Source organism: Danio rerio, chromosome 17, assembly GCF_052040795.2.
Source record: "Danio rerio strain M-AB ecotype USA chromosome 17, GRCz13ab, whole genome shotgun sequence".
Taxonomy (NCBI): Eukaryota; Metazoa; Chordata; class Actinopteri; order Cypriniformes; family Danionidae; genus Danio; species Danio rerio.
The window spans coordinates 17,064,666-17,086,654 of NC_141037.1; the positions used below are offsets into that span (position 1 = coordinate 17,064,666).

General features: G+C 31.7%; 1 protein-coding gene across 15 annotated transcripts in view; it reads left to right on the forward strand.

The window, feature by feature from the left end:
* gabrr2a (gamma-aminobutyric acid type A receptor subunit rho2a) overlaps positions 1-21,989 on the forward strand; it is a 65,803-nt gene that overhangs the window by 36,252 nt on the left and 7,562 nt on the right. For 14 of the 15 annotated variants that reach the window (XR_015512768.1, XR_015512771.1, XR_015512767.1 and 11 more), the window contains 4 exons: positions 11,934-12,001; positions 18,364-18,587; positions 20,754-20,836; positions 20,936-21,076. Coding sequence is in view for 9 of the 15 variants with exons in the window: in XM_087289506.1 (XP_087145632.1) it covers positions 11,934-12,001; positions 18,364-18,587; positions 20,754-20,836; positions 20,936-21,076 (516 nt within the window). In the remaining 6 variants the exon portion in view is untranslated. The remainder of the gene's footprint in view (positions 1-11,933; positions 12,002-18,363; positions 18,588-20,753; positions 20,837-20,935; positions 21,077-21,989) is intronic. The other variant, NM_001045376.1, reaches the window with a different exon arrangement.

The following is a 21,989-nucleotide window of genomic DNA, read 5'->3' on the forward strand; positions in this document are numbered from 1 at the left end:
GTGTGTGTTTTTGAATGGGTCAAAAGTAGAGAACTGATTTTGGGTACTTGACAATACTCCCTTCAGTTATATAAGTTTGGACCAGTCTGAAAAATTGACCCTACAATTTATACGTTTCTTACTTTAGCTGAACACAAAAGAAGAAGATACTTTGATGAATGATAAAACCGATATCCATAATATTCTCTGTTGTGTTAAAAAAAAAGATAAAGACTCATAAAGGCTTCCCCTTGAAAGTGAGTAAATGATGAGTAAATGTTCAGTCATTTTATTTTTACTACTAAGAGTTTTGCACAAGGGTTAATTCAAGCTGTGCAAACACAAAAATGTGCTTTGGTCGACCATGGATGTGTTTTTAAAAACTGTTAAACTACTAAAATGTATAAACTAAACTACACTGAAAAAATTATTCAAAGATGATTGCTTGGATTTAGTCAATTGTTTTACGTTAAGTGGTTGTAAACAATTTATTTGGGCTGAATTTAAACAAACAAATTAAGTTAAACATTATTAAACCTAATTTGTTTGTTTAAATTTAACACAAATAAATTGTTTGCAACAGTTCTGCATGCAACACTTTTTATGAAACTAAATGTATAAACTAAATAGAAATTGTGTTCACAAAATAAAAAACGAAAATAAAACCATTAATGAAACATACTAATCTGAAATGTACAGCAAATTTAAAAATACTACAATAACCTTGCTTGGAACAACATAGTGTTTTTAATAGTAACCGAACTGTTATGTCACAAGCAAAAAAAAAAAAAAAATTAAGAGCATAAAGAATCCTACAGATTTGAATCATCAATTTAATGTAAAGTAACATGTAAACTTTCGTTATTTGTTTAAAAGCAAAAGCTTTGACTGATGCCGTTAAAATTTATACAAGCAGATCTCGAACAGCTGAACACGAAAGAAGATATTTTGAAGAATGTTGAATATGGTACCTATTTTTCCCATTCTATTGATGTCAATGTTCACTGTTTTCCAACATTCTTCAAAATATCCTCTGTTGTGTTTAATAGAAAAAATATTTTAATAGAAAAAAACCCATAAATACTGTCCCTTGAGAGTGAGTAAATAATGAGTAAATGTTCAGTTATTTTATTTCTACTACTAAGAGGTTTGTGCAAGAGTTAATTTAGGCTGTGCGAACACTAAAATTTGCTTTGGTCGACAACGGACGTATTCTAAAATTGTTAAACTACTAAAAATACAAAACTAAATGTGTGAACTAAATAGAAATTGTGTTCACAACATAAAAACTTAACTAAAACTAATAAAACCATTAATGAAATAAACTAAACTGAAATGTACAGCAAATTTTAAAATAGTGTAGAAATGTAAACTAATTTACAAATACAAAACTCTAATAACCTTGCTTGGAACAATATGAGAGTGATAATAATAGCAACCAAACTGTTATCTTGATGTGACCAACAAAAAAAGCTTAAAAGCGTAAAGAAACATACAGATTTGAATCATTAATTTAATGCAAATAACATGTAAACCTTCTTTATTTGTGTGAAAGCAAAAGCTTTGACTGATGCCGTTAAAAATTTACACTGTAAAAAAAATATATATATAATAATAATATCATAATAATTTTCACTGACAAATTTCAAGTAAATTTGACATTCTTATATCAGATACAATTAACTTGTCAATATCATGTAAAATTGACTTAATGTTTAATCTAACACACGTAAATTAACAAAGTAAAAGTTAATTGATTATCTTTAATTTTGAGTCTATATTTATTTAAATTAATCAAGTAATGTCAAGTTCATGTTTTAGCAAAAGGAACAGCTTGTTTTGTAATAATTTAAATCAATCTTATTAGTTACAATTAGTACTGGCATACCTTGTTTAATTAAAACACATATTTCCACTGACTTGGAATTTGTTATTTCACTTTAGTTTAAGCAAATTGAACCCAAGAGCAAATTTACTTTAAAAATTCTTACTGATCTCAAAATTAGCGTTAGCATAGCTATGGCTCTTTGAGTGAAGCATCAAACATTAATGTTGAAAAAATGCCAAGATCCAAAGAATGAGTGCTACTCTTCTGAAGGGTAGAGTAAAACTAAAAACACTTACTTAAATCTCTTCTTAGTCTTTAAACTACTAGTCATTAAACTCCAACGAGTCTTTCTCTAAAATTTAACACCTGAGATTGCTTTTATTTTCAAAATATTCTACTCTTAATTCAGTCCCATGCAAAGCATTCTTGGAACTACACATCCATCACGACATACCAATTATTACAATTTTCTGGATATTACTATGTTTGCAAGGATTAGAAAATATTTAAATATTACAACTAAATTAATACTAATATTTAACTCTTTCCACTCATTTCATTTATTACATGAAGCAAATGTGTAAATATTAAATATTCACGTAGAAAATTCTAGTTATCCTTGACACTTAATATTGCAAGTTAAAAATGATGAGAGTAAACTTCTCAGGTTTTACCACACCAAAAAGTCATTTATTTTAGTGTATACAAGAAGATTGTAAACAGCTCAACACAAAAGAAGATATTTTGAAGAATGTTGAAACCAGAAGACATTTTTTTCCCACTCTATTGATGACAGTCTACAGTTTTCCAACATTCTTCAAAATATCTGTTTTGTTCAACAGAAATAGATAAAGACTGCCACTTGAGAGTGAGTAAATGATGAGCAAATGTTCATATTCTGGTGATTTACTGTATGCCTTTAAAGACTTAAGCAGCCCTTACTGATATGTTTGTCCATCTGGAGAAGTTGTGGACTGAGGCTCCATGGTTATAGTGACAAGATTAATCTGGCAGTGGTGTGTACCGAGCGGCCGGTCAGCCAACCGGTGGATTAACACATGCAAAAATCCTAGCCTGCCCTGCTCTGCCTTGGTGACAGCTGGTTAAAGACTGCATACAGTATAGCCAACCAACAACCAGAGATCACCAACTCTGTTTATGTCTCCTGTTATGAAACCATCCCTGGAAAGGGTGAATTAATTGTTTCTAAAAGGAGTAGTTGACATTAAAATGTGAGTTTTAATGTAAACATTATGTTGTTCCAAAGCTGTATGACTTTATATTGTGGAGATAATTTAGGAGAACAATTCAAGATGAGAGTTTGTATGTAATAGCAGGTATTTGTGTTTTTTTGTTTAATGTTTTATTGATTTCTAGACTTTTATATTCATTTATTTAATTTCTTTGTAGGTCGCTTGATTGAATTATCCCATAATAAATTTTTCTCAGAAATTCTGAGACTTACTAATGAATTTTAAGAGGATTAAAAGCCATATGGGGTTGAAACAACAGTAAATAGCAAAGTTTTTAATCTTTGCTTTTTAATCTTTGCCTTTCATAAATATTTTGTTATGTGCGTTATGTTGTTCCAAGCTGTTGTTTGACTTTCCTTTTCCTCTGTGGAACACAAAAATGTTTTTATGGTAAATGCTATCATACGAAGTCACGAGTTTGGAACAACATGAGAGTGTGTAAATAAGAACAGCTTATGTATTTATTTAAAGAACTATTCCTTTAATAAATGGTTATAATTTTTGTTATTTTATTAATTAATTATTTGGTCAGAATCACTATGCAGTTCCTAACAGCTGTGACTTTTTGTTTTCTTTGGAACAAAATGTTATTTTTAAAATGTTATTTTAAGAGAATTAGGAAGCCACGTGTGTTTGAAACAGCATGAGTAAATAATTACCAAATCTGTCTTCTTTTCCTCTTTATTAAAATTTTTTTTTTCTTGGCTTTTTTTTTTATTAATCTGTGCCTTTCTTGAACATTACCGCTTATTATTATTATTATTATTATTATTGTTATTATTATTATTATTATTATTATTATTATTATTATTATTATTATTATTAATATTATTATTGTTGTTATTAAATGACTTCATTCTGTGGGAACTATTGTAAATATTTTAAGAAGTGTATAAGTCATATGGCTTCATCTTGAGAGGATATAAATAATCATATTTGTTTGTTTGTATAAATAAGCCATTTTAATAAAAAATGTACATTTTCTTTCTTATGTAGTCCAACATTCTTTTGCAGAACATGGAGATACATGTATTATTTTAAAGTATTATTTTCAAGGATAAAAAAATAAAAAATAAATAAGGTTTTGGAGCAACATAAAAGAATAATAAAAGAGAAAAAAGATTTTATTTAAAAATGAAATATCTCTTTAATGAATCATGATGTTGTTCCAAACCTCACAAATGCAGACCGCAAAGGAGAAATTTTCATGAATTTTAAAAAGCATAAAAAGTCATGCTCTTGCAGCAACATGAGTGTGTAAATAATCATTCAACTGTTATTTTTATTTTCCCTTTTTATTTCTTTTCTTTCTTATATGAAAAAGTAAATCTGGCATTTTAAAGAGAAGGTTTACCTAACAAAGAAAATTCTGCCATCATTTACTCTCTGTTCAAAGCCTTTTTGAGATACCTTTTTTTCTTCTTCTCTTGAACACAAGAGAAGACATTTTGAATAATGCTGGTTACTATGGAAGTCCCAGCAACCAACATTCCTCAAAATATCTTCTTTTGTGGTTGACTGAAGACATAAACTCATAGGGCCCTATTGTACACCCAGTGCAATAAGGCGCAAGGCGTGTATGGCATGATTTGCTGCTATTTTCAGACCAGCGCAACTGTAATTTTCACGTTTTGCGCCACATTGATTAAACAGCTAATCCATTTGCGCCACTTTGTGGACTTATGGGTGTTCTGGTCTAAAAAGGAGGTGTGTTAAGACGCATTGTTGGCACGTTGCTATTTTGAGTAACTGAAATAGACTGTGCCATTAACCAACTAAAAGCTGGTCTAAAATCCAGTGCAGACCAAGTTTGTTGTGTCAATGCGTGTCCAAAACGCTTTTGCATTCTTAATACACATAGGATGTAAAGCAATACTCAAATATGGACATCTACATATGAAAAAAAATTAAAAGATTAAAATGTTGCAAAAATTATAATTTTTTTTACATAAATATAAAAACCACTACCTCCATGCCTTGTCGGGGGGATTTTTTGTTTATTCATGACAATTTTCAATTGTATAATGTTATTATTATTATTATTATTAGGTATTATTATATGCATATTTATATTTGTTTTATTAAAAGCATGTTTCGATCTGTCCACCTGTCGGGCTTTGGAGACGTATCCATCACCATATGGGGCATAGGAAAGGGACGTGTTTGGTACAGTTGTTCGGTTGAGCGGAATGTTAACGTAGAGTTTGTTTTGGGCGGTTAGTGACTGAGTGGAACACACGACCAGCATCACACCGCTCCGCTCCACTCACATTCTTTGGCTGCTACAGTATATCAGTTCAGTATGTTCACTATGTTACATAACTGCCCCCTGCTGGTCATGTCTTTCTAGTGTTAGACCATTTTGTGCTGTGCCGTGCAGTACTGCAACACTGCACATGGTCACGTTCATTCTGAAACTCGCACATTCTCAGTAGCCACATCTGTATCTCACCTTCATTATTATTGTTAATTTATTCCTTTGCTGGAAATTGGAACTGAGCCTAAAATAGTTTTTTAGCATCTTCACATTTAAAATGAAATATGTAGGCTAATGGATGTCTTCAGTGGAGCGAGTTTCCACCATTTCCTTATCCACAAAAGTAAAGGAGTAAAGAGTAAAAGTAAAATAAAGAGAAAGTAAAGAGGCAGAATGGATTATTCTCGCGCAGGGGGTTTGTTCAACTGTGTTCTCGCTAGTTTTTCCACTTACAAAGTCCGCCATGCACATAGCAAATGCACCATGGCGCAATACAGCTGAGTTTTAAAGGCAATGGGGGATAAGACTCTGATTGGTTTAATGCACGTTATGCTTCAAACACACTCATTAGTCATTGAGAGAATAAGCACAACCCTTTTTGACCATATTTTTTTGTTTTTAAAAAAGTAAAAGTGGATTTTAACACGCCCTTAATGCTTTTGCGCCATGCACTTTAGTGTTTGCACTTAGATCATTAAAATAGAGACCACAAGGGTTTAAAGGAAAGGAAATGATGAGGTAATTTTATTTTTTGGGGTGTACTATCCCTTTAAGAAGATAAAAAGTCATACAGATTTGGAACTTTGGTTGCAAATATGTTTCTTTTTATTATTATTATAATCTCTTTAATGATATTGAGCAGATAAAGATCTCCGAATCCATTTTTAATGGGAAAAGCACAATCCCCCCCTCCTCCAAGTGTTAACTATAACTGAGAAACGGGCATGAGCCGAACTCAAGGTCATCTGGATGGTTTCAGACTCCAGCTGACAGCAGGGGGTTGATTAGTTTGGACAAATCGATTTCACCTAGAAGCTCTGTCCTTATTTAGGCTTATTTGTGTGAAAGGAAAAGCCTTGATGCTACACGACAGTCAAATTGATGCCGTTCGCCCACTGGACAGCAAGTTTACTCAAGAGGATCTCGATTACATAAGCAAATCATAAAAAGCATGTGGTCATTTATCTACATCACTCAAATGCATTTTTTTCCCCAGCATATTAAGTCATGCGGGAGATTAAATGACACGTAATAGAAAGTTTGAGAATTGGTATTGTCATTTATGTTTTTTATTGGTTTCCATGAGCATCTGCTGTAATTTATGATTTATGAGTAACTTTTGTTAACCCTTAAAGACCTAGAGGTATTTTGTGGGCACCTAATAGGCCTATATTATTATTTTTTTAAAAGCAGTTTTTATTTTTATTTTAGCAGTCAGCCTCAAGTGTCATATATCATTTTAAACAGGAGAACCTGAAGTTTTAATCTGTATCATTTAAAGGTCCAGTCTAAAAAATTTTTTGGTCCAAAAACATATGAACAGACAGAAAATATTCCAGAATTTTCCAGAAACGATTTTTAAAAAAGTGGCATTTTCTAGTTGTTACAAACAAAACCTTATGAAGTTTGTTTTTCTTTCTTTAGAAATACATGCTATGATGTTTTATACTTCCAAAATAAATTTTGTCTACATCCACCATTCCCTGAGCAAGTTATAGCAATTTATTTCAATGTTATTCCAAGGCGTTTTTTAATGGGGGAAAAAATGCATTTATTTACTGACAATGTATTTGCCCAAAAGTTTTGGGAATGAACTAAACAGAAAAAAAATGTTACAAAATAACAGAACAGTGAAGCAATTTTGACTTTTTCCAAATAATATATTCTCAGTTACTATAAACAACACCACTTACAATGAACAAATAAAAAAATAAGAAAATAATAAATAATGCGTCAAAGTCCAAATAAACATGGTGCAAATCCTCAGTAAAAAATGGATATAAATATTTACTATACTATAAATAGTTACATAACTAAACTAGATTCAATATGGACCATCCTTAGGTTTTATGTGCCAGCATGGACATGATTGTCTATGGATATGGATATGGCTGTCTGCAATGCAGACAAACAGCCGCACCTTCATTTGCGTCTTTTGAAAACGGCAAGAGCAGCACTTCGTCTTTGCTGTGTCACTGTTTTGTCATGTTTCTGTGCAGATGTGCATGCAAAAGTACTTAGTATGAGAATTATTTCATGCAAAACTTTTTTTTGCGTTTTATTTAGCCGCGCGTAAATCTCTCATTCCGTGTTGTTCAAAAAGCTCATTGTTGGTCCAGAAAGCGAAACCTATGCTTATTGGTTGAGAGATTGTGAGTTTGAACCAATCTGGGCATGGAGGAGGGACAATGCATCAATGTTTCATGTCTGGTTTGTCCGGAGACACAGTGACGAGCGTTTCTTTGTCAAATCAGCGTTGTCAAATTTTGATGACGTAACCGCACTGATTCCGGAGCCTCTGAAAGTCCGCGAATGTACTATGTTACAGCGCTGGAAAGCTGAGATTCTCTTCTTTATGCCAATCTTTGAATTGTATGAATCGGATTAGCGGATCAAAAGTTATTAAACATTTAAGAGCAATACTTATTTTTAGCCGCGGGCGGCTGTCTCGGTCTTTAAGGGTTAAACTGCAAACAAGTGATTTAATAACTGGGTTCAATGAGATGTCATTAATCTCTTTACAGTTCATGCAGTATTATGTATATGTATGTATACTACTTTCTCTTTTGTTAATGTTTTTTGTGTGTATGTGTTAATATTGAATAACATATTAATTATAATGTTTGCCATATACAGTATATACAGTACATGTATGGATTATTTGTTGCAAAACATTATTATGAGTGATATAAAATCCTAAAATGATTTGAAAGGAGTTCTTTTGGGTTTAAAGTTCTTTAAGCAGAAGTGCAAACCATAATCTGAAACTCAGTTGTCATATGCAGAAATCATGAATATAAAACATTCACGTGTATAATATCCATTTGATGTAATAATATAATAACTGTTATTTGTGTTTAAATATTTGTGTGGGATGAAAAGCCTCATTCACCCATTGGACAGTGCATTTACTTAAGACGATTTCTAGTCTAGTACATAAGCAAAATCATAAAAAAGCATACGGTTATTTGTCTACATGACTTTCCATGCATTTACTCCAGTATAATAAGTAATGTGACACATTAGAGGATGTTTGCTTTCAGAATAAAATTTTCCTGACAGTTTACTCACTCCCTTGTCATTCAAGACGGTTAGATCTTTCTTTTTTCAGTCAAAAAGAATGTAGTTTTTGAGGAAAACACAACATTTTTACATTAACTAGGCTTTAGTGGTGCTGAATGGTTTGAACTTCCAAATCGCAGTTTTAATGCAGCTTAAATTGGCTCATTCAAATTAGGGGCCATTCACACTGAATGTGTTTTTACAGTTCAATGTGCTGCTTTTCAATTGTTACTTCTATGTGAATGAGCTAGAGTTAGTTTAAGAATTTCAAGTTAAAAGAATTAAAACGTTGCTCATAAATAGGTTTTTCTAAAAAAATATTATGCACACATTTATTTCACACATAAAAAAAATAAATAAATAGAATCTCCAAGATGTGCATTCATTTTGAAAATGCTTATGTGCACAGCTGAGCAGGATAAACATTTATTCGGTGAGAAAAAATGTGCATAAATGAAGATGGAAACACAATTTGTTGAATAAATTCCAACATGCGCATTAAAGCCATGTGATTTTAACAGGATCACATTGCCATACAGTACAATGACAACCTGCTTTTCTATTATAACTGGGGCATGATGGGATGTCATTAATGTACAAACTAGTGGACCGACCACATTGCGCAACATCTGAAATGTTGTTTTGGTCATTTTAAAATGCCTTAGATAAATTCTGTCATCAAAGCAGTACAGTATTATTACCTCCAAGAACTGTTTGAGCGTCTGCTACCAAAGAGCATCTCACGCCTACAAAAGCCACCATGTGTTCAATGCATTTTGGCTTCTTCTACTGAGGCTCGCCGTGTTTTTTTCCTACTGGAGCTAATTTACTTTTTCTTTTTGATATTTAGTGCCAGTTTATCAGGAAGTCATGATTTTGCTCTCTTTGAATCATTGAATGGAAATGGTACTTTATTTGCAAATGTTTATGATATATTCCAGTTTTGCGCATAAATTTAATTTGCATCTTTGAATAAAAACATAGATACTGTCAGTTCTACAGCAGTGGACCAATCAGAAGAACTTCTGTTTATATTTGCGAGTTGGCTGGACGACAGTTTAACTTGACCTAAGCATGGCATCTTTATATACAGTATAAAACAAATATAAATATAGTATATTCGTCATTAAAAGCTTGACACTTTCAAATATTATGGTTGCAAAGATAAAATGTTTTCTCTCTTTTTATTTTTTGAGAAAGTGAACTTAGTTTAACTAAGTAAGAACCTTTTATTCCTCAGCTGGGATCATTTAGAGCGCTTTGAAGTTGCTCTGAAGATGTAGTTTGAAAGTTCAAACCATTGAGCACCACTGAAGTCCAGCATATGAAGAAAAATCCTGATTTTTTTTTTTACCATCAAGCCTTAATTTCTTTTCGACTGAAGAAAGAGAGAATTTAAATTTTGCCTGACAAGGGTGTGAGTAAATTATCAGAAAGCTTTCATTCTGCAAGTGAACTCCTCTAAGTGACACAAAACGACAAGTATTGTTATTGTAATTTTCTTTTTTCTTAAATGAAAGACAAAAGGGTGCATCTCAAGAAGATCAGTTCATTATATGAAAGTTGTGTGAATTTGAAAAGCATTGATGCTATATGACAGCCAGATTGATGCCATTCGCCCACTGTTTACACCAGATCTTGATTACATAAGCAAACCATAAAAAGCATGTGGTTATTTATCTACACCACTCAAATCCATTTTCTCCAGCGTACTGTATTAAACCTTGTCACATTATTTAAATATACTGTCAAGTATTGGCAAGATTCTGCATTTAAAAAATATATATGGTTTTTGAACAATAAAGGAAAATAATAATCATCATCATCATCATCATCATCATTACAATCACTGGAATTAATTATTAAATTATAAACTACTTTTGATTAGTTATTATATAGTGCAATAACATTTCACAATTTTAAAATTGGTTCTGTATTTCTGATGAAATAAATGAAGCCTTAGTGAGCAGGAGAAGCTTATTTTAAAACATTTAAAAGTCATACTGACCCCAAACTTTTGACCGGTAGTGCAAGTAAATTAATGATCCTTTTACAGTATGTTTGATCTTTAATATGAAGAAGATTGTCTTAATGCTTCATAACTTTTGGTTTTAAACGATTGAATTTGTGTTTTAGTTTCTTTTTAAACAATTATTTTACTTTTATAACTTAGAGGTTTGCACAAGAGTTCATGTAAGCTGTGCAAACTTTAAAAAAATGCTTTGGTCGACTAAGGACATAACTAGAATCAAAACTAAACGCTGTGTATAAAAACAAAATAAAACACAAAAACGAAACCAAAACTAATAAAATCATTAATCAAAGTAACTAAAACTAAACTGAAATGTACAGCAAATTAAAAAAAAAGAGAAATCCAAATAAGCTTGCTTGGAGCAACATGAGAGTGTAAATAATAACCAAACTGTTATCTTCATGTTTCTTTTTGTATTACATTCTGAAACGCAACCATTTCAAGAGCATGAAAAGACAGATTTATAACATCGATTTAATGCAAAGAACATGTAAACCTTCTTTATTTGAAGCTTTGACGGCATTCAAGTTCATACAAGAAGATCTTACATAAGCAGAATCGTAAAGAGCATGCGGTGGTTTATCTGCACCACTCAAATGCCTTTTCTCCAGCACTTTAAAGTCATGCGTTTTAATATACGAGTGACACATTAAGTGACCCGTAATGGCAAGTTCGAGTTGGTGTCAGTATCATTTGGAGCATCAAACTCTAATCCACCATTTACCATCTCCAGTAATCTGGTGGGATTACGAGGACATGGGGGCAAATCTGGTTTTGATTCTGTCTGCCGTTCCCGCATCATCCTCGTCCATATGTAGCGATCGCCCCCTGCCCATTTACCTAAATGTCTTATACCTTCTGAGCGACAGATAGCCCTATTACACTAATCCCAGGGTTTACGTTCGCTACAAAAGACCTTACAAGTGCTGCTCCGTGTCGGATATCAAAGCTGCGGTTCTGGTTGAAGGCCCGTCCTTTGAGAAAGCAGCGTTCCTTACAATCCGTCAGATGTCAGAGCAGCTGCTAAGCCCTTTTTGTGAGCAGATCTGGTGGAAAGCAAACAGATTCGGATCTCAGGACGTGTTTAATGATGCTCACAGAAGTCGTAGCGAACAGCCGGCTTAATTGCGTCTGTATGAGGCTGTCGTAAACAATGGCTTTTATGAAAAATTAATGCACGAAATATACAAAAGAGGTCGTATGGGGGAAAGCGGGGTAATTCCGTTGCCAAATATGGTTGTGTAAATGGATTAATGTTTTTGAAATTTGTGTGTGTGTGTCTGTGTGTGTGTGTGTTTTCAGGTCCTGCTATTCCAGTGGGAGTCGATGTGCAAGTGGAAAGCTTGGATAGTATTTCTGAAGTTGACATGGTGGGTAATCCGAAACAGTTGCTGTTGATATCACATGTGGTGGTTTACGTAACGTCATGATGAGTGCTAAATGATAAGCATATGAGCATGCATTAAATAATTGAAGTTTAGTTTGACAAAACGAGTAATGAAGGGTTGTATGAAAAAAAGAAAAATAACTTTGCATTGGGACCAGGGTTAATTAAAGGGATTGAGTTACCAATCTAGTTTTTAATATTAACATTATTTTTATTGAATAATGTTAGTATTTAATATAAACTTTTTTGTTTAATTTTAGTTTGTTTAAAATTTTTGTTGCATTTGTGTTATTTTAAATAGTTGTTGTTGTACCAGTCTTGTTTTTATTAATATTAATTGTTTTAGTTTAGTTTATTTTAGTTAATACTTTTGTGTGTTCTTAATCATTTTTATTAGTTATTTTTTACTTCATTTAGCTTCAGTTGGAGTTATTTTAGTTTTAGATAAACTAAATAAAAGTTTGATTTTCTTTTCTTTGTTTATTTTTATAACATGTCTATATAGCTTGTTTATTTATTTATGTTTGTTTAAGATAAACTAAATAAAAGTTTTTTTTTCTTATATATACTTGTACAAATGAAGTTATTTTTTAAAAAGTTTATTTAATATTTAACATTTTATTTTAAGTTGCAAACTTATTTTAGTTTTATTGTTTTATTGTATTCTTAAGCACATTTCAGACTTGAACTATTGAACAATTGAAATATGTCCGTTATGTGTTTTTGAATTTTTGCTTAAATTTAATTGCAAAATTATTATTTAAATAAAATAAAAAGTTAAGCAAGTAAAATACTTTTTCTTATTTTTATTTACTTTTTACTTGCACTTCATTTATTTATTCATTCATTCAAAATGAGAATGATTAATTTGAATTTATTGAGATTAATTGTTATGAAAAAAGTATCCTAATAATAAGCTTCATATTTTTTCATGTGAAATGTAATTTATATATAGTAAAAATAGAAATTAGTTATAGTGCCGTATTTTCAGGACAATAAATTTCATCTGACTGCAAGTCATAGCAATTTAAAACTGCATTGATAAAATAAAACAGAGTAAAAGTGATATTTCATAATTGTATTAAGTAATAATATAAAATAGGCAACCAGTAGCCATTAATTACATTGAACATATACAAACATAAACATATTTGGGTTTTCATCACGCTACAAAAAAAAAAAAAAAAATCTATTTAATAATACACAACAACAAAAGAATGAAAAATTAAAGTACAAAACAAACAGAAACTACAGTTAAATTATTATTAAATGCTAAGTGTCAAACCAACCAATTTGAGGGAAACTGAAACTATAGTTCCATGTGAGAAGTGTGCTATACAAAATAATCGTGTCTAAAAAACTTAAATTATTAAAGATTGTCAGATCTTGTCAGATTGTCAGATTTTTTTGCATAACAGCATGATAAATACTCCTTACAAAGAGACAAAGACATCAGAATAAATAAATAAATAAATAAATAAAGCATTTTACACAGACCTTATTCATCTCCAAGTCTGATGTACAAATGACTTTTTAAAGTTTCACTTTATTAAAACTTGTAACTCTAAATCGACGGCTAGACTTTAATAGTATAAATTCATGATTCAACACATGACTAGGGTTTAAAATGATATTCCTTGACAGCCTTGTGAGATTCTTGTAATACGAAAGGTCATATAATTTCTAAAGAGGCTTTCCAACTATCTTTGAACAGATTTTAATATGGTTCATTATCTTTTTTATTTAAACTCACTCATATACAGACAGACTCATATACAATACAGACTTACAATACTACTGAACATTCATGACTACAGACATAAAAAATGTTCAAGAATCTTTTTCGATGCACCAAAAGATCTTAAACAACCCAAAAAATGTATTATTTCTTTATCTTACTACACACACTATCAATATGGTTTGTCCATGAAACATTGTTGTCTATTATTAAGGTCAAATACAATTTCTCTACTGATGTTTACATTACAGTATGTACAGTTAAAGTCAGAATTATTAGCCCCTCTGTTTATTTTTTCCCTAATTTCTGTTTAATGGAGACGATGGTTTGTTCTGTAGACTATCGAAAAAATATATTGCTTAAGGGGGCTAATAATATTGCCCTTAAAATGGTGTTTAAAAATATAAAGCTGCTTTTATTTCTTTTATTTTTATTTTCCAGAAAAAAAATATTATCAGACATACTGTGAAAATTTGCTTGCTCTGTTAAACATCATTTGGGAAATATTTTAAAAAGAATAAAAAATTTAAAGGGAGTTTAATAATTTTGATTTTTTTTTTGTATTTGTTTGTTTATTAAACTTTTACAGAAATAACAAAGTAATTATACAGAGAAATTTAAACAAATAACATTCCCATCCCTACCTTCTACACAAGTTGAAATTACATTTATCTAACAGAGAAAAAAAGAAAAAAATACTAATGATAATAAAATAAACAAATAAAAACGAATAAGTAAATAAAATAAATAAATTACAAAATAAAAATAAATTAACTAAAAGTAAAACATCCGTACAGAATACGCATACTTCAATGACCCCATATTACAAAAAATGAATCCTCAGGTATTTATGATGCACCTAATTATGTTTGCATTGCAATTGAATGGCCCTATGTTTTAGATTGACTGTTTGTAGAGATACTGACATGCTCAGAAAAGAAAAGAAATCTAAAAAGAAAAGAAATTCTAAATGGGTTCCATGTTTCAGAAAAAGCCCTAGTATTGCTACTTATTGAAAACCTGATTTTTTCCAAATGGATAAAGCTCATTGCATCTAACAATCGGTTGTCAAAACTCAGGGGAAAACTTTGTTTCCATATTAACACAATACAACGTCTTGCTAACAATGTTAAAAATTCAGGGGCTTTTGCAGTACAGCTCGATAACCCTGCTATACTCAGGAAAAGTCCAAAAAGTGCAATAAGAGGGCACGGTTCAATGTGTATCTTTGTCACAGAAGAGAAACACTTGAAAATTGATAGCCAAAAAAAAGTGATTGATGGACAAAGCCAAAACATATGTATTAAGTCTGCAGGTGCTTGTTTACTCCGATCACATATAGGGTCCACGTCTTGAGGTATTTTTGCCAATCTCTCTTTTGTCCAGTATATTCGATGAACAAATTTTAATTGGATAAGGCAATGTCGTGGATAGGTATAAACGTGTGACAAGATCTGGTCCCACGTAATAATTCTGATTTCAACTGTATAACTAGGGTTTGTACATTGAACACGATTTCTTGTTTTTTAGATTTATCGCAAGAGCATTTTTGTCACACCACTCTAATGTAATCATGTTTTCCACATAAATAAATCAATAAATGAACATTCAACAATAAACTATAACAAACAAAAAACAAACAAAAGTATCATGCTGAGATGCAGTGCACAGCTGTGCAGCTTACCGGATGGTGTATAATTGTACAATATAAGCTCCTTTGGGAATCAAGCCATAGCACATTCCAAAGGATCAAAATGCAACTCTAATTCCTTATGATACTTTAAATAAGAAATATTTCTTTTGATTTTGTTCAATAAAGTGACCTAGACATGATCTTTGACAGATTATCTAACATTCATCCCCTAATAATTCATAATTCCATTGCTTTTTGCCAATTTATCGCTGGCAGTTTTGCAGCGACTGTGTCCCACAAGGGTATTCCTCAAAAAAAAAGAGCTTCTTCGTGTCTCTGATGGCAGTATCTTTGATCACGAATCTTCTTTTTACTTCTGTTTTTACAGAATATGACACCCATTCTGTCATTCCGCTCGCATGCTTTTGGGTTTCCCTTTTGGTTATAAGAGGCCTTTGTGTGATGCAACAAAGAAACTGCGTGGGGCTTTTATTGACCATATATAATTACTGGCCGCTGCAAATGTTTATGCTTATGTAACCAGAAGAAAGAAGAGAGAAGGGATGATCTGCTTGAGAGATTTAGAAAGGCATAGCTGTCATATGGAGGATCCAGAGTTACATAGACTTTCTATTGAAAAAAATAAAAACGTGAGGAAATTGTATGCAACTTTGACTTGCTGCTGTGAAAAAAATATCTGCAAATATCATATAAACTTTAGAGATTCAAGACAAATTTGACCTCCAAATCAAAAGTAATACATTTGTTGCTTAGTAAATGAAAAATGTTTAAGGTTTTGATCACTGCGACATTATTTTATGACAATTAATCACATCTTCCCTGTGAATTTTCATTACTGTAATGCTCATTAACAGAGACTGAAAGACCTGTAATGAGTGTGATAGACAAAGAAGACCTCCAAAACATGCCATGTTGGTGCTCCTCCAGGAACATGGTTGAGAAACACTGCTATAATGCATTACAAAGCATTGTTACATACTGTTTTATTTACATCATCATTTATTCTTCGTCATGTTGTTGTTCATACTCACAGAAGCTGAATTTCTGACCTGTAGAATTACTTGTTGCATTTAGCTTGAAAAGATTTCAAAGATAAAGTAAAGTGAAAAATAAAAGTGGCTCACTTGTGCACAAAGTTCTGCAGTCTTCAAAAGATGTAAGATTTAGAGGACTTGGAATATTGCATAAGTCATAAAGTATGAACTGCTTTTTTGGTACTTCAATGTCTTTTTGAAGCTGTAGTCCACACTTTTTTGTGACATGTACAGGCTATTAAACATAAAAGAAATTCATGTTTTGAAAAAACAGTAAATGATGACAGAATTTTCATTACTTGTAGAACTTTTCTTGTTATGAAAATTGCTTTATTCTGCAAACTACTGAAGATATTTCTTTACATTAAAAATGTTGTTTAAAGCATTTTTTTTTGACAAAGAAACAATAAAAATACAGATTTATTTTGTTTAATTCTGTTTGTATTTAGTCAACACAATGCAAATGTTTTACAAAAGAGTTAAGAATGCAGTACTTGACAACATTTAGAGCAATATTGGATGGGATAGACCTGATTTTATATCTGTTATTCTGAATATTTGTCGTTTTCTGACAAATAAATGCTCTAAATGACTTCTTTTTTTATTTGGAAGAAAAACTACTAGAACTTTATTGAATAAGCAATGGTTAATATTTAGCTTAAACCCAATAAATCCATTACGTTCAGATATACTATTTTTTTTAATGAATTTCTTCATTTGTTTCCAGAGCTGTATATTGTTCACATTCATATCACGGGATTGTTTTACTTGTATTTGTTTTGAGCATTTCTTTTTATTAGCAAAAACAAATTTCTTTGAATTTTTTCGTCTATTTCGGAGGGACAAATGTCATGTCTTTAAAGATTGTGTTTAAAAAGATCTGCACTGCTGTTCAATAGTTTGTGTAAGATGTTTTAACAGTTTTTGTTGAGAGTGCTCTTGTCTTTGAGTGTTTTTCAAACTTGATTGGTTTAGTTTTGTCATGTACAAATTAGTAATCTAAAACCACTATTATCTGGCAGCATGTCCCTGTTTTTATGATTGATTAATTGAATCATTCATTCAAACCATTCATTAGTTCATTAAAAGTGGCTCACTTGATTTGTTCAAAAACACACTCATTCAGGAACAAACAATGCAGTGTTGATTCTATTCAAGCTTTGTTCAGAGCTATTTTCGTCAGCAAAAAAGGACAGTATTGTGTCTAAAGTGTGACTTGCTCAATATTAACTGTATGAAATTAAGCTGTTATTACGTTTATGGCTGCACTTATTTTAAAAAAAACTATTTTTTTCTGGTGTAATATCTTATAAATATAAGGAAAACCTCAGGTTGAGATGTTTTTTTTTTCTTTCATAACCTGAATTATAGGGTTATACTAACTGTAATAGGCTTGATCACTCAGTGAAAGCTTTTGAATAATCAAAAAAGTTTAGTTTTTTTTTTTTTGTTTCAAAAGTGAGTGAAATGCTTTATAACGTTATGTTACACATAAAAAACTTTATATTATATTATATTGTATTATATTATATTATATTATATTATATTATATTATATTATATTATATTATATTATATTATATTATATTTTTACAGCATCATATAAAACTTCGGAAATCATTCTGATTAGTTAATTGGGTGGTCAAGAAATATTTATTATTATTATTATTAATAATAATAATATAAGCATTTTAACATATCTGATCATCTGAGAATATTTTCAGATGATAATTTCAGGACACATTACGTTACGTTATCATACCATAATAAATGATACTTTGATTAATTGAATCCATCTTGAATAACGTGCAAATTTTTTGGAATATCAAATCTTAAGCTCCTAAGCTCCTTTCTGCGTGTTGAAAAAACAAGTGCTTTAATGAAATATTTGTAAAATCTCTCTTTTCTCCATCTGTCCAGGACTTCACCATGACATTATATCTGCGCCACTACTGGAAGGATGAGCGCTTGTCCTTCACCAGCTCCACGAACAAAAGCATGACTTTCGACGGCCGCTTGGTGAAGAAGATCTGGGTTCCTGACGTCTTCTTCGTCCACTCCAAAAGATCTTTTATTCATGACACCACCACCGAAAACATCATGCTGAGAGTCTTCCCTGACGGTCACGTTCTTTACAGCCTGAGGTAGAAAAGCACATTATCAACACTGACATGTCTGACTTTTAAGTCGACCATCATAATTTTAATTATACATGAGCTGTGCATATATGTATAGCGCTTAAATGTATTTATGCAAATGTTATGCAAATGTTTTGTACAGTGTAAGTGAAATACAAAAATTCAGTTCTTACTACATTACACCTCCAAGCAACTCAAGTACTGCATGTGCTTTCATTTCAATCAAATGTGGTTGGAAAAACAAAAGTATGTCGCCGGGTTTAAGCATTTGCATATTGCTGCGGTGTTAAAATTAGAACGATGCTTCTGGCCTGTGATGTTTTTGCCTTGTCTTTTTGTGCTGTGAGTTAAAAATTAGGCCAAGCTACCTGCGTGCAGGCTATAATCAAGGGCTAGCGCTGAGTTCAAAGTCAAATTTCAGACACTGTTCTGGCTCCGGGGAAAGTGTCATTATTGATGGGATTGGCCCAGATTATTTCCATTGTCCGACATATGATGGGCAAGCGCTGCAGAGAACAGAGGAGAGAAATGCAGAGAAAGAGACGAGAAGGCCTTAGTGTCGCTTCAGTAAAAGGCTCTAGTATGCTGTTCTTGACTAGCATTACTAAGCACATTTACATCGCATTTACATTTTTATCCTTAGCCGGAGCTTTCGTACCAGAGCTACTGCCATTCCAAGGGTGTCTCTTTTTTAGATGCAGCACAAATGTGACCATGGATCACAGAACCAGCCATATTTTGGAAATTTGAAAGCTGAATAAATTAGCTTTCCATTGTTTTGTTAGCATTGGACAATATTTGAGAGAAGAGTATTTGAAAATCTGGAATAAGAGGGTTAAAATAAATCAATATGATAAGGAAATTGCCATTAAAGGTCCCGTGAAATGCTTTGAAATGTGCATTTTTATTCAACGTTTGACGCAATCTCAACTCGAAACACGAAGAGAGGGTGGCACATAGTTTAGCTCCTCCCTTTTTTAATAAAACAGCCAATAGCATTTTAATTTATCAATGCTCTGCCTGTGAGAGTGGTTGAGCACAAGCGCATCAAATGTGAAGTGTCTTGAAGGGGGCGGGGCTTGCTCAGATACTCAAGAGCATTTGATTGGTCACAATTTGATGAGAAACTGAAGTATGAGGTGGCGTTAAAAAAAAAACGTTAATCAGTTACATGTTTATATTAGTTTTATGCCTTCTAAATGTGAAATTCGTCACTGTTTTGGTGTGCACTAGCTTATAGATATCCTAAAAAGGAACAATACGGAAATTAACATCTAAAAACTTTATTTTAGGGTGTTTTCAGACCTGCCTTTTTTAGTTTGGTTGAATCTCACTAGAGTTCGTTTTCCCTCTTGGTGAGGTTCATTTTGGCAGGTGTGAATGTAGCAATCGCACTCAAGTGCGCACCAAAAGTGGACCAAAAAAGCGTATCAAGACTTCCTTGAAGAGGTTGTCTCAGTACGCTTTCAAACGAAGCCCTCCTCATGAGTAAACCTTGCCCTTTTCACATTCTCCAGACGTTCTTTAATATCCTATGCATATTTAAGAAGAAAATTAAACTGAAAGTATTTTTTCTACATAAAGTAAGTTTTACACCTGAGACGGTGCTATTGACATTCAGTAAAAAGGACAGTTCACACTAAAATATAAATTCTGTCATCATTTACTCACCTTTCTCTTGTTCCAAACCTGTTTAACTTTCTTTTTTTAGTTGAAAATAAAAGAAGATTTTTTGAAAAATGTTGGAAACCTGCAACCATTGACTTCCATAGTATTTGCTTTTCCTCCTATTGAAGTCAATGGTTACAGGTTTGGAGGGTTTATAAAAAATATCTTATTTTGTGTTCAACAGAGGAAAGAAACTCATTAAGGTTTGAAAAAACTTGAGAGGTAGTAAACAATCTCTGTTTTGGGTGAACCGTCTCTTTAAGTTAGTTGATTAATTAATTGTTCATTTAAACACCAATCTATCATGGGAGGTTATGAAAAGGTTTGAGCATGAGGGTGAGCAAACGATGGCAGAATTTTCATTATCAATACAGATTCCAATTCCTTTGAAACGGCATACGAAAATTCCATATATTTCAGCAAACTGTAAGAAATATGATGAAATCTAAAGATGTGTGGCTTTCTGTATTTTTCAACTGTGTTTCACGTGGTTGTTGTGCCTAGGGTCACAGTTACAGCCGCCTGCAACATGGACTTCAGCCGCTTCCCCCTGGATTCACAGACCTGCTCTTTGGAGTTGGAGAGCTGTGAGTGTGAATCACTAATTTGTGTTATTTTTAGTGTCGGCACATGTTCAATCCACTCTGCCAAGTTAGTTTTTCTTGAATTGGATGCTTCTTTTCTAGACGCCTACACGGATGAGGATCTGATGCTGTACTGGAAAAATGGAGATGAGTCTTTGAGTATAGATGAGAAAATCTCTCTGTCTCAGTTCCTCATACAGAAGTTTCACACTACCTCTCGGCTGGCTTTCTACAGCAGCACAGGTATCGGGGGATTATTTGTCAAGTTGATTTCTTTCAAATGTGCACTGTGGCCCCAAGACTGATTTGGACACCCGAGTCACAGTTAAAAGTGTTTGAATGTTATTACATTAAATATCAAAGCAAGTGAAAACCTCAAGCAAATGATGCCAGCGCATTGCTCACAAATTATTTAGCTTCTTTAAGGCAGATTTACAGTGAAGTTTAAGAAATTGTTGCATCTGTTTTTTAGATTGGGTTTTATAATTGAAACCTTTATGTTTATATATATATATATATATATATATATATATATATATATATATATATATATATATATATATATATATATATATATATATATATATATATATATATTAGTTGAACCCTGAATTATTAGAATAAAAGGAGTTTTACATTTTTTAAAACCATTTTAAGGTCAAAATTATTAGCCCCTTTAAGCTATTTTTGTTTTCAATAGTCTACAGATAAAATAAATCAATTATTAAAAATTACTTGTTTTGGAAGTATAAGTTAAATACAAAATATTTAAGTTGCTGTGTTTTTGCCTTTTCTATCCATCAGAAGATCCAAATGAACCATGCTTTTCTCAAAATATTTAGCATTTTTGACAGTTTAAATGTGTTAAAATGTATAATGTATGAATATTTGTATAATTTACAAAATAAACATTCTTTAGGAAATACCTATCTTGAAAAGTCTGCTTGTGCTGTTTTTCATTCAAAAGATTTGAGTTTTTAATGTATTTAGAAATGGTAAATTATATTAAATTATATAGAAAATCCAAACGTTCATCAGAAAATTCAAATGCATCATGATTTACCACAAATGTTTTGGACATTAATATTATGAGACGTATTTTGAGCAGTAAATCAGCATTACACACAAGACTGCAATGATAGCAGCCAAAAATTAG